The sequence below is a fragment of the Acomys russatus genome, chromosome 14 (assembly GCF_903995435.1).
Source record: "Acomys russatus chromosome 14, mAcoRus1.1, whole genome shotgun sequence".
In the NCBI taxonomy this organism is placed as follows: Eukaryota; Metazoa; Chordata; class Mammalia; order Rodentia; family Muridae; genus Acomys; species Acomys russatus.
Window position 1 is genome coordinate 16,973,672 of NC_067150.1, and position 13,265 is coordinate 16,986,936.

At 40.3% G+C, this 13,265-nt stretch overlaps 2 protein-coding genes across 6 annotated transcripts in view; both read left to right on the forward strand.

The window, feature by feature from the left end:
• The window catches only part of Prkcsh (protein kinase C substrate 80K-H), an 827,425-nt gene that overhangs the window by 599,647 nt on the left and 214,513 nt on the right, over positions 1 to 13,265 (forward strand). The gene's annotated exons all lie outside the window — the stretch shown is intronic.
• Bbs9 (Bardet-Biedl syndrome 9) overlaps positions 1 to 13,265 on the forward strand; it is a 388,213-nt gene that overhangs the window by 175,947 nt on the left and 199,001 nt on the right. For all 4 annotated transcript variants that reach the window (XM_051156063.1, XM_051156062.1, XM_051156064.1 and 1 more), the window contains 2 exons: positions 3,260 to 3,355; positions 12,151 to 12,323. In XM_051156063.1, coding sequence (XP_051012020.1) covers positions 3,260 to 3,355; positions 12,151 to 12,323 — 269 coding nt within the window. The remainder of the gene's footprint in view (positions 1 to 3,259; positions 3,356 to 12,150; positions 12,324 to 13,265) is intronic.

A 13,265-nucleotide genomic window follows, 5' to 3' on the forward strand; every position in this document is an offset into this window, starting at 1 on the left:
CTGCAGCTGGAGGAGCAAATGGTGCTGGCTGTGTAGTGGGCATTCCCTCCTTGGGTTTGAGCGCCATAGAGTTGGGGTGATTGGGGAGGGTGAGCCCATCTGTGGCTGTTACTTTGGGGGACATTAAAGCTTAAAGCTTGAGTAGAAAACTGCAGCTCTGATTAGATAAAATGGCATTGTTGTCAAGGTTTGGATTAGAACAATCCACTTTCTTTTTTCTTATTTTATTGAAAAAATTTCAAACAGTGTATTTTGAGCACACTTTTCCTTTCTCCCACTTTCTTCCCGATTCTCCCCAGCACTCTAGCCATGCAACTTTATGCTCTTATTTTCTTCCCCTGCAAAAATCCATGAAACCACAGAAGCTGAAGGGCCCTCCACCCGCCAGAAAAAAAGGCCACCATAGAGTTCTTTGTGTTTATCAACTACTGGACATGGGGGCTTCCCTGAAGTGTAGCTAATATACCCAATGACACGATGACACACCATTGGACAAAACTGATATTCCTGTGGTCAGCAGTTACCAGTTGCAAATAGTTTCTAGACTGTGGTGGGGAGCTCATGTGTGCTTCCCTCGTCAGCACTGGGACCCCGTGCATGCCACCACAGGCTCTGTGAGCTCATGTGAGGATCAGGCCTGTTGTTCTTGAAGACACCGTTTCCTTGGAGTCATCCCTCCCCCCAGGCTCCTGTAATCTTTTGGCTTCCTCTTCGGCTCTGTCCACTTTCTTAGAAATGACATGGAATTAAAAGAAAACATCCTGAGAGTTGAATAGCTGTTTGAAGTACTTTATTAAAAATGAGCCCTGCTCACTATGAGGTGTACCCTTATTCTTGTGTTTGAGGAGCAGGATTTAGAATCCAGACTATTTCCCACAGAATTTGTAGTAAGTCATTCCATTGTGTTATTATATAAAATGTTTTCAGTTTATTATTCATTAAGAGTAGGGATCGTTTATTTGTTTCAGTTCTTATTTTGAGACAGGGTCTCAAATAATAGGTATCCCTGGCTCTTCTAGAACTTACTGTGTACAGTAGACTGGCCTTGAACTTAGAATTCAGAGAGATTTCCCTGCCTCTGCCTCCTGAGTGCTGAGATTAAAGGCTTGCATCACCATGCCCAGCCAGGAGACAGGCTGTAAAGCCTTATTTATATGTGACTATGGAAAAAAAATCTCTGAAATGAAGTTTAAAAAATCATTCAAGTCTTAATTTTGAATTGAGCATGTGCACACATAGTAATTTTTTGTGGCCTCCTTCCTGTTATTTTCTTTATTTCTCGATTCTTCGTGAGAAAGCTGGACTGTAAACGTGCCTAAGGACCCACTTCTTTTGCATCCCCTCACCTTAATTGGTTATTTTCTTGGGTTGCAGAAACTTCCATGGACATGTAGTTGGAAATTATATGTTAAACAATAACAATTCTTTTGATGCTGTTGATGATGTTTAAATACTGGATTCTGAGAAGCTGACTTTTATTGGCATAAACAGAGCTCAACTAGAGATTGAATAAAATACAGGTCATTGCCCAGGGAGGTTGTCTTGGTAAGGTGCAGCGTAGACTACATATTTACAGAGCTTAGCGGACCCCACTTTCCTACTGCTTTGGAGCCTATTCTGTTGACATTATAGGAGTGTGTAATCCTGGCAGCATTTTACTTGCTTTAAAAACAGCACTCAGTGACAAATTAAAAGATATTTTCCCCAAGATTGTATATACATAATATGCATTTTTATCTTAAATCCAATAAACATGATGGAATCATGTCAATTCTTAAAGTGAATTTCACATTAACATCAGTGTATAAAGGCTCTTTTTTAAAAATCAACATTAGATGCAATGGCTGTTTCAAATCTATATATTCTACCAAAAGAAACAGATTAATAGCTTCATATAAAAGAAATAACTTTAAATCTGTCTCTCTTCCTAATTGTTTATTTACTTCTTTATGAAGAAATGTAGGGCACATGTGAAGTGGTTTTAACTTTTATTACAAATATATGGGAAGTTAAAAAAATATAGGTAAGTCCACATAGGAACCTGCTAATAATTCCACTGTCTAGAAGTGCATACATCGATTTCTGTACTTTCCTTTAATAGAGCTAAAACAAGTTTTGTAGGCCTTTACACCTTCCCTAAAGATTTTATTTCATATTGTTTAGAAACATTTTTGTAGACCATAGATATTTTCATTGTGACTTTAGTTGTTGCCTGATGTTTTATAAATAGATACCATGAAATCATCCGACTTGTATTCTATTTTTAGATATTTATATTGTATTCCTGTGATAATACTCTTGCAAAAATACTTTAAATTTATGACCATTTCTTGGATAAAGATCTGAAAGTGGAGTTGGTAGGTTAAAGGTTTAGAATACCTTAAAAGCGTTTGAAATATAGTATAAAGTTGACTTCTTTAAGGGCCAGACTGCGTTATACAATTTTTCTCTCAACTCAGTGACTGTAAACATTTTGAGCATGGTTGGTTGCAGGTGAGGCTAACTTATGAAGTTTGAAGGATAGATGTATTAAGTGTGCTTGGACTTAATGATATTTTAAATTTATAATGGGATTATTGGACTGCAAGAGCTTTACAGTATAAGAAGTAGCTATATTTAACTAGCTCTCAGAACCTTCCCATAGGGACCACTTGGTTTTGTTTGTTTGTTTTGTTTTAGTTTTGGCATGAATATAAACAAAAACCTTTTTTTTTGTTGAGTTGTACCTCAACCATCTATTCTGACACTTGTGTATTTTTGTCTGTGGTTCCTGCTAACCTCAGACTCTCTCCAACCTCTGTCTTTTTGGGGATAGAGTCTCTCCATAGTGCAGGCCGGCCTCCCACCAGAGTCCCTCCTGGTCTATAATGGGATCACTGGTATACACCGCCATGCCCAGTGATGGTCTTCTCAAGTTGGGTCAGACACCTGCAAATCCCAGGTCCTTTACTTGCTTTCTGGAGTGACATTTCCCCTAGGTTTATTCTGTGAGTGTTCAGCCTCACATCTGGGCTCAACTATGGGGGAAAAAAAGAAAAAAAAAAAAAAAAAAAAAAAAAAAAGAAAATGAGATCGTTCCAGTGTAAGCTTATGGGGCAGACACTTGAGCAATTGGAAGCTGGGTGGGAATCAGCCAATACAGTTCATACATGCATTTTAAATACTAATAATGTAAAACATACCCAATTAAGCTTTCCATTTTAAATATTAGTGTTTATTTGTGATTATGCAGATAAGTATTTTCCCCTTTTCTTTATAGACTTTGCCAATCAGTCAGACGATGATCAGGCGAATGTAATGGGTTTTCGTCTCCTAGGAGGCTCTCGAGTTACTCTTCTTGCTTCCAGAACGTCTCGTAAGTAAAATTGTGCTGTTCCTGTTGCTGGCATAGTCATTCTAGGACACTGCACCACACCGAGAACTTTGCAAAGGGTGCAGATGGTGTTTGGCTAGGTATGAAAGACAAGAGCCATGCACATAGGATGTGAGGAGCCATGCACATAGGAGGTGAGGAGCCATGCACATAGGAGGTGAGAGAGCCATGCACATAGGATGTGAGGAGCCATGCACATAGGAGGTGAGGAGCCATGCACATAGGAGGTGAGGAGCCATGCACATAGGAGGTGAGGAGCCATGCACATAGGAGGTGAGGAGCCATGCACATAGGAGGTGAGGAGCCATGCACATAGGATGTGAGGAGCCATGCACATAGGAGGTGAGGAGCCATGCACATAGGAGGTGAGGAGCCATGCACATAGGATGTGAGGAGCCATGCACATAGGATGTGAGGAGCCATGCACATAGGAGGTGAGGAGCCATGCACATAGGAGGTGAGGAGCCATGTACATAGGAGGTGAGGAGCCATGCACATAGGAGGTGAGGAGCCATGCACATAGGATGTGAGGAGCCATGCACATAGGAGGTGAGGAGCCATGTACATAGGAGGTGAGGAGCCATGCACATAGGAGGTGAGGAGCCATGCACCTAGGATATGAACCTGTTTTGTTGACATTATGGGAGTGTAATCCCGGCAGCATTTTACTTGCTTTAAAAACAGCACTCAGTGACAAATTAAAAGGTATTTTCCCCCAAGATTGTATACAAATATATATTTTTATTTTAAATCCAATGAACATGATGGAATCATGCTTAAAGTGAATTTTGCGTCAGCATCGGTGTATAAAGGCTCTTTTTGTTGACATTAGATGCAATGAATGTTTCAAATCTCCATGTTACAGACATGTAGCTTTGGTTTTGAGGGTGAAGAGGGCTTGTAAGGAATTTTTAAAATTTAAAATGGTTTAAAGATACATATGCAGTGATTTAGGTTTTAAGAACTCTTAAAAACTAGAGTTAGTTTTCTTTTTTGCATGTGTATGTATATATTTATATTTTATGCTTCTTGAGACAGGGTCCCCATATGCAATCCATCCTGGGTTTGAGCTTGTGAGGCCTCTGCCTCAGCCTCCCGCATGCTTGGAGTTCAGGCATATTTTACCATGGGCAACTTAAAAAATGGTATATCTATCTATCTATCTATCTATCTATCTATCTATCTATCTACCTACCTACCTACCTATCATTCAATCTATCATCATCTAATCTATCAGCCTTATAATCAATCTATCATCTATTAACTAATCAGTTATCTGTCTATCTATCTTCTATCTATCATCTAATGAGTCATATATCTGTCTATCTATCAACCATGTAATCAATCTATCATCTATCTATCTGTCACCTAATATATTTATCATCTATGTATCTATCTATATTTATCTTTACATCCATATTTGACATTTTATTAATTAAGATTTTTATTATTGTAATAAAACATCTAGACAAAAAGTAATTTAGGGAGGAAATGGTTTATAACTCTTAGTTTATACTCCATCTCTGAGGGGCTGTAAGGCAGGAACTCAAGACAGGATTCTGGAGGCCAGAATTGAAATAGGCCACAAAGGACTGATGTTTTCTGACTTGCTTCCCATGCCTTGATCAGTTTGATTTATTGTATACTTAGGACCACCTGCCTAGGGGTGGCACTGTCCCTCATGGGCTAGGCCTCCCACATCAATCATTAATCAAGAAAATGCCCTCAGACTTGCCCACAGACAATCTGTATAAAGGCATTTTCTCAACTGAGGTTGCTCTTCCCAGATAACTGCAGAGTGTGTTAAGTTGACAAAACAAACAAATAAACAAACACAAACAACAAAACCAAAACCATTCAGGACAGACACTGGCAGAAATGAATATGAAATAAATGAATTTTTGCTGAGACTAATATCAGATAGAAATGCAGTAATTATACAGCCAAGCTTGAATTCCAATTTAAATATGTGTAGAAAAATATTAATTCAGAACATGGCTGTTCTGGCAAAATATTACATCCAAAGACCTTCTAGATCTGTGTGATCCAGCTGGAATACAAACACACCTTTAATCCAGGAGACAGAGGCAAACAGACCTGAATTCAAGGCCAGCCTGGTATAAAGCAAGTATCAGGTAAAGAAAAGCTTAGGCCCAGGCATGGTGATTCATGCTTTTAATCCCAAACAAAGGTAAAGTTAGCTAGTAGAAGGAATCACCCATGTTTGAAAATGATTTCTAATTGAGTCCAGAAAGGGTGACAAATCAGAGAGTAGATAGGATAGGATAGCACATGCCCAACTCTCACGAGAAGAGGGAGGAAAAGGAAGCTACTTAAGAGGCAGTTTTTCAGAGAGAGTAGACAGTTTTACCAGGACAGTAATAGAGAGATGGGTTGCAGAGAGAGAACTCAGGTGAAGATGGACCGAGCCAGAAAATGAGAAGAAGCCAGCAGATTAGAGCAGATTGCTAAATTAGTTTGAAGCTAAGCAGAGCAGAGCAATTCCAGGCCGAGAGAGAGGCCAGATTAAATAAGTCAGCTGAGAGAGGAGTTTGAGCCAGAACAGCTGAGTTGAAGCAGCCAGCCCAGAGCTCAGAAAGAACAAGTAAGGGTGAACTTTTTAGCAGTAAGTATCAGAGGCTGAAAACTTGTTCTAGGCCCAGGTTAGATTGTACAGAGGCTAGAAGCTTCCAGAACTAGGCCTAGGTTAATAGAAGGGGGCAATAAGCTTCTGAGACAGCAATTGAAGAAGGAAAATAAAAATTCCTTTTACAAATATACCTCATTAATTTGGCTGCTTCATATGAAAAAAGTAGTTGATTTTAAACTTTTTAATTCTGTATTTACTACACTATACTCATTTTTAATACATACTTTCATACATATAAACATGATAATAACAAGTGTTTCTTTAGAATAACGTGTGTGTGTGTGTGTGTGTGTGTGTGTGTGTGTTATACATTAAAATGGTTTGAATACATGCCACTTTAGGAAATCTGGAGTTTTGTGGGTAAGGGTGTGACTGAAGGGTAGGGTGCTCGCCTTGGGTTTGATCTCCAGGGCTGCAGAGTTTAAACGCTATGCTGTAGCTTTAGCAGTAGGCTTGCCCATTGCGCTGCCTCCAGCTGCAGTCGTGCTTGGCTGTCTTGCAGTAACAGAGCAAATGACATGAAGACAGTCTTTTTTGAAACAAAAGGTTTTAACGGGAACATCCTTCCTGTTATTGAAATTGACTATGCTTCTTCAGCTAAGATCATATAAGCTTCTAGAATATGTTGATTGCTAACTGGTGAAATAAACCTGGATGCAAGTAGATATTCTAGAGTAAAACACAAAAAGAATTACCTTGAAAAAAGAGAATTTTATGTGTCTGTGTGATGAGTTGTGACTGTAGTCATTACACGGACATAGCATAGAGTGCTCCTAAGATGAGGTCTAAACACGGAGCACAGTTCTCAGGGCACTGGCCACTGTGTTAAGCATGGGCGCGTGGCATTGCTCTGCTCTGCTCAGTTGTACACTTCATTTGCATGTTGGAGTCATTTTGGCACATTTTCTTATTTAATTTATTCCCTGGTTAAACTACAAATTTGTCACTAATCTTTCTTTTTGAAATTGTGGGTGTCTTTCTGATTAGAATTAATGGTGCTTGATTATTTGAAGATTAATTTTTTACTTACATGTGTATCAGTGTTTGTCTAAATATATATGTGTGTATATATATACACATATATACATATACACACACACATACACATATGCATGCCATATGTCACAGAGGTCAGAAGAGGTCCTGTCCCCTGTATCTGAACTTACATATTGTTTTGAGCTTCTTTATGGGTGTAGGAAACTGAACCTGTGTTTTTTGTAAGAGCAGCAAGTGACCTCAATGGTTGAACCATTGCTCTGGCCCCAGGTGGTGGTGCTTTATAGTTAATCTTCATGGAAGCAATTAAAAAGGACGTGTGTGTGTGTGTGTGTGTGTGTGTGTGTGTGTGCGTGTGCGCGCGTGCCAGTGAGCATAGTTCTTTTTCTTTTTCCTTTTTTTTTTTCGAGACAGGGTTTCTCTGTGTAGCCTTGACTATCCTGGACTCACTTTGTAGACCAAGCTGGCCTCAAACTCACAGCAATCCTCCTGCCTCTGCCTCCCAAATGCTTGGATTAAAGGCGTGCACTACCACGCCTGGCTGAGCATATTTTTATCCTATTGCATTCACAGTTGTTCTCTTCAGACTAAGTGGCTTTGGGAGCACTTTATGTCACTTTCCTATCCTTATACTTTCCCAAACACCCAGACACCACCTGTTCACATCTATGCTTGTGGTCATGCCACATGGCTGTGTTGTGGGTAGACAGAACACAGGAAGTAGTGTTTAACATACACAGAGACCCGAGGCACAGCTGCTCCGTTTCCACGCTGGTTCTCTGAATTGACTGATGCTGGGTTCTGTCCAGGAGATGCTGCCTCTGTGATGAAGATGAGTCTGGGAGTCAGTTTTTGGGAGCTGGGGGAGACACTGCTGCTATGCTCCCCTTGTTGCTGACCCATGTTTGGCATTTTCATTTTTGTAAAAAGCACAGAACGGTAATTCCTATAAAGAACCGTGGATTGCCAAATTTCCGGGGCACAGTATTTCTTCTCAGCACATGGTCTATGTACCACATGGAATTGTCTTCAGCTCCTGGCTAGTATTTTCTGTAGATTTCTCTTATTCATTTCCTTTAGAAATCTGCTTGGTAATCATGCATGCTATATGGTACACTTTTCTTTTTTCTTCCTGAGGGTTGAGTCCAGGGCCTTATTGCATGTTGAGTTCATGCTTTACTACTGAGCTGCACCCCCAGATCCCGGGGCGCACTTTTGTTACTCCTTGTAGCAGGAAGGATTAGACAAGGACAAACACTTTGGTGATGGGAGGACACCAGAGCTTTGGTGCCATTTATATTTGAAAATAAAATGGCATGGCATTGGTGTTGTGCAGGCGACTCTGGAGGGAAGAGGCAGTGCCAAGTTTTCATAGCAAGTTCAGATCTTGACTTTTAAAGTGACGCCTGTCTGTCATCATGTTGGCTTTTCCTGTGGTGATGTGTTTATCACACCTAAGCACTTGAAACAGCTCTTGGGTTTTTAAAATGGAGAACTTCAGATAAAATACGTTCATGAGAGTGACGGTAGAACGGGCTATCAGATCCAAGCTGATAACGAGAGCTTTACAGAGTATAGAAAGTTGATAGGTGATGAGATACAAATGGTGCCGTGGATCAAAAATTGTGGTAAGGTTGTGGTAGGAGCAGGAGGTGGGAGAGACAAACAGAAGGTGGCAGTCTGAGATCAGACTTAGTATTCATGACAAAGGTTTACACAGACTGAATAGTCTTCCTCCCCCTTTTCATACACGTATGTGTGCATGTTATGTATATATGCATATTTGGAAGCTCAAGGTTGATGTTCCTAATCCTCACTTGCTCCTCTACTTTATTCTTTGAGGCAGAGTCTCTCAGTCTAACCCGGAACTAGTCAGCTTGCCTCTGCCTTGGGCCGCCACACCTTGGAATCTGGGGATTTCACCTCAGATTCTCTCACTTGTACTGTGAGCACTTCAACTGCCAACCTATTTCCCCAGCCCTAGACTACACTTTCTTGAAATGAGAGGTCTGTAAGGCAAGGTGTAGTCTTTGGGGAAGAGGTAGCTAAACTCAAGAGAGGGTGGGTGGAGACACAAAATGTGAGGAAGCTAGAAAGGCCCAATTGAGCTTTAGCCCTCAAGTGAAACAGTGACCCACATCTAGATGCATCTATGTGAAACTGAGAGCTCTATGGACTAAGGATATATCATATGGATTATAAAAGGAAAAACAAGCTACTGACAAGAAATAAATCAGGATGATGAACTCTTCATCAAAATTTCTCATCACCAGATATGGTGGCACATGCCTAAAATCTCAGTCACTCAAGAGGTGTCACCAGGAGTTTCATGAGTTTACAACCACATTAGGCCATCTAGCAAGCAAGTAAACAAACAAACAAACCAAAACTGACCAACTACAACCAACCAGCCCACCAATCACAACCAACATCTAACCAACAAAACTGGGTCGCATCAGTAGTTATTGGACAATGAAACCATTTCCTCCACAGTGGAAGGGAGACATTTCTCAGCTTGGGCTTCTGTGTCCTGCTAAGCTGGTCATGAGCAGAGAATGCTAAACACACCCATATTCATTTGCATGGATGCAAGTAGGCATGTAGAAATGGGGAGATCATACACACTGGGTTTTCCTGTTGTCTGCTGGTTTTTAACATGCCAGAAGGGGAGCAGATGGAAAAAAAATTAAAGCTGGAAAGTCCAATGCTTCCCACTTTACCTAGCATGCTTTTGGGCTTAGTAGACGAATCATAGACGTGCATGTAAAGAGAAATTGAACTGGCAGGTGTAGGCGAAAGCACCCATGGTCTTTAAACTTGCTAACTAAAGTGTGTTGAAGCCAGGGGTGTGCAAGTCTTACTTCAATCCATCTTGGCAGAGTAGGCCTGTGACTGCTGTCCCTTACGGATAGTACAGCCTCCTCAGGAGAGACAAACGGTGGCTAAGGAGAATTAGCATCAAACATTGATATGCTGACAAAAGGAATAGATCTACAGGAGATGTTGTGAAGATCTTGTGAGATAAATAGGAGAACTAGATAAAGGAAGTAGGAAAGATATCTTCGGATGTTGGCAGATATGTAAGGAGTTATACATAGTGAATCTTCCTACGTGCCTTGGACATCGAACTAGGAGTTCTGTGACAGTCCTTTAGTGAGGCCAAATGGTTTAGGGACAACTCATGATTATAATGACAGATCTGAATTCCTCTGATATCTGCCTTATACCCAGTGAGCAGTGTGGGAATAATGATTCATCAGTTAATATTTAGCAATTTCTCTACTATGGAGACAGTTTGTTCAGACTGTAAATTTTGCTTTCAAAAAGCATTTTGGAAAGTAGATATGATTGTACCTCCATAGTTTCTATTAATATTGAAGAAGTTATATATTTATAATTTTAAATTTATGTCTACTGAAATTGTTTATATCATTTCTTCCAACTTTGTGCTTAAAAGCGCTTATCTTTAGTTCCTTAAAAGTTTTCCAAATGATATAATTATATGCATGCATTGCTTGTGGTTTAATGTAAACTGTGTTCGTATTGATGAAATTCAGATGATCTGGCGTGAGTGGAATCTGGTGTGGCGTTCTGTGGTCTGCTTAATTAGACACACCATTTTCTCCACTGTTTGGTAGAGTGGAGAGGCAATCGACTGGGCCTGATGGTCCGGATTTGTTTTATTTGGAAGCTGAAGTGCTTATTTCCACCGAGCACTGTTACAGGATGCAAAAGAAATGGGGATAAACACGTGGAATGCTTACTTGGCAACTCTTCTGATTATTAGTATTTTGAGAGCACATTTTAAAAACTCTAAACTCTTTTATCCTACATTATAAACAAAAAGTTGCCTTTCTCCTTTCCATTAAGTATATAATGTGGAAAGCCTTGGAGTGTGAACACTGAGGAAATGGTTAATAGCCAAATCCATGCCTTGCGGGCCTTTGGCACATTGTTTCTTGTTGATTTTTGCTAATGAAAAAAAAAGCCGATGCTTTTATAATTTCTTTCCTTAGAAATTGTATGTAATATAAATAATTGATGGTGAATTAAATGGAATTTGTAATTGCTGAGCTTTTCCAAGGGACTTTATATAATCATCTTGGACGTTAAAACTCAGTGGTTAGATGCCTGGGCAACAGTAGATCCACTGAGCGTGTGTGTATTACATACGTGGGACGTTGTTGTGTGGCTAAGAGCAATGGTTAGTCTTTTCGTATTAGTAATTAGAAGTTTAGTCTCTTCTCCGTGCATAACTGGCTGGATGACCTTGGCAATTACTTAAACCCTTCGGAGATTGGGTTTTTTTTTTTGGAAAAATGAGGATAGCATTATTACCCTGTCAGACAGTTGAAGTTTGACTGACAGCCTAGTGTGTAGTGGCCTTCTGCTGGGCTGGATGAGATCAAGCTATGCCTTGAAGAGTAGGGACATTAAAATAGGTAAAGAAGAATGTATATCCTTGGGTAAGTCACTGGAATTCTGTCTGCTTCATTTTCTTTTTTATAATAAGAAACTGGTACAGCCCCAGCCCAGTACTTGGCACATAGCTGCTGTCCATCTGTCGCTGGCCTTACAGATGTCATTGCTACTTCTGCCATCATCTTTGCTGTCATTGTTGGCCTCACCATCACAGCCATCATCACCAGAGAATACACAGGCTCTTTTGGTGCTTACATTTCAGAGAATAGAGGGAAACACGATTTTCTTTTTAATTTAGGGAAGTGTCAAACACGAACCTCTTTTTAAATCAAGAAACTGTTAGAGAAACAGAACGTTGATGACGACTGTGGTGATCATGTGGAATACATTTTATCTCACACCAGGGTTCAGAAGTAGACTAGTACACCCACACTGGAGGTTCCAGTGGCTGCTATCAGCCACATCAGTTGCACCACAGTTGGCCTGTTTAATCCTTTACTATTAGACACATGATAAGAAGGACCAGCCAGTGCCTGGGCATCTCTCCTGGAAGGACATCCAGGACAAAGCAGCAGCCATGCGTTTAAAGGATAAAGGGGATCTTGATCCTTTCGTAGCGTTCATGCCAAGGTTGCTTGATAGTTCATCTCGTTTCAGCTGGTAATCGTGTGTTAACGAGCACTTTTCCTCCATTATCTTTCTCTCTTAGAACGATACCGCATTCAGAGCGAACAATTTGAAGATCTTTGGCTCGTAACAAATGAACTCATCCTCCGCCTTCAGGAACATTTTGAAAAACAGGGAATTAAAGATTTTGCGTGTTCTTTTTCTGGATGTGTGCCCCTTCAAGAGTATTTTGAGTTGATTGATCATCATTTTGAGGTATGATATCGAACCACGTAACCTTTACTTTACACAAAAGTCAAAGAAGCAAGAGTACAATGGAAGTGAGCGTCTGAGGCACACGCTGGTGTGCTACGTGCGTGCGTGCGTGCGCGCGTGTGCTGAGCTGTTCTCCTGTGGATGGAGGACTTTGCCCAGCTACTGAGGAGCTACAGAAATTTGCAGAATGGCAGGCTGCAGCTGAGCTTGTGGTCTCCCTTCAAACAGAGCCTAGTGGCTTCTTCCACATGTGAAATTACCGCTTGGCCTCAGTACCCCAGGGTTGTAACTGTCCGAGCTTATCATCAGCCATTTGACTAAACAAATCCTAGCAGGTCATAGGCGAGCTGTGATTATAAGGTGATGTTTTTCTTTTGTCCTTTTTTCATCTGTAACAAGTAAAGCAGAAGGAGGAGGATTGCCTGCATTGGAATGAGAATGGCCACGTAAAATGCTCTTTTGTACCTAGCATAATGGCTGCTTGGTAAATGTGAGTCCTTAAAAGTAGAAAGCAATGAGGTCCCACATGACTGTGCTCTTCTCAATGCTCTTATTCTGCCTTGGAGGTTCTGTCAGGGTTTGTGTTGGGTTCTTGTGGCTCAGTAGTGCCATTTCTATAGCCTTTGAGGATTAATTTAGTATTTGGAATATTCCTGTTTTCTGAATGAATCAGACAGTGACTATCATTATTTTAAACATTGCGTGTGTTAAAGTCCTTACCAAATAGAGTCTGTGAACAGATTCAGTATGGATTTTTTAAAAAATGGAATTTTGAAAGAAAATTTAAATATCTACCATTGGTTACTAGAGAGACTACTTATTATTGTTTTAAAAGATTTATTATTTATTTATATTTTATTTGTACATATGTGGTCCTTAGTGTATGTATGTGCATTACATGCATGAAGGTAACCTTAGAGGCAGAAGCCATACCGGCTTCCC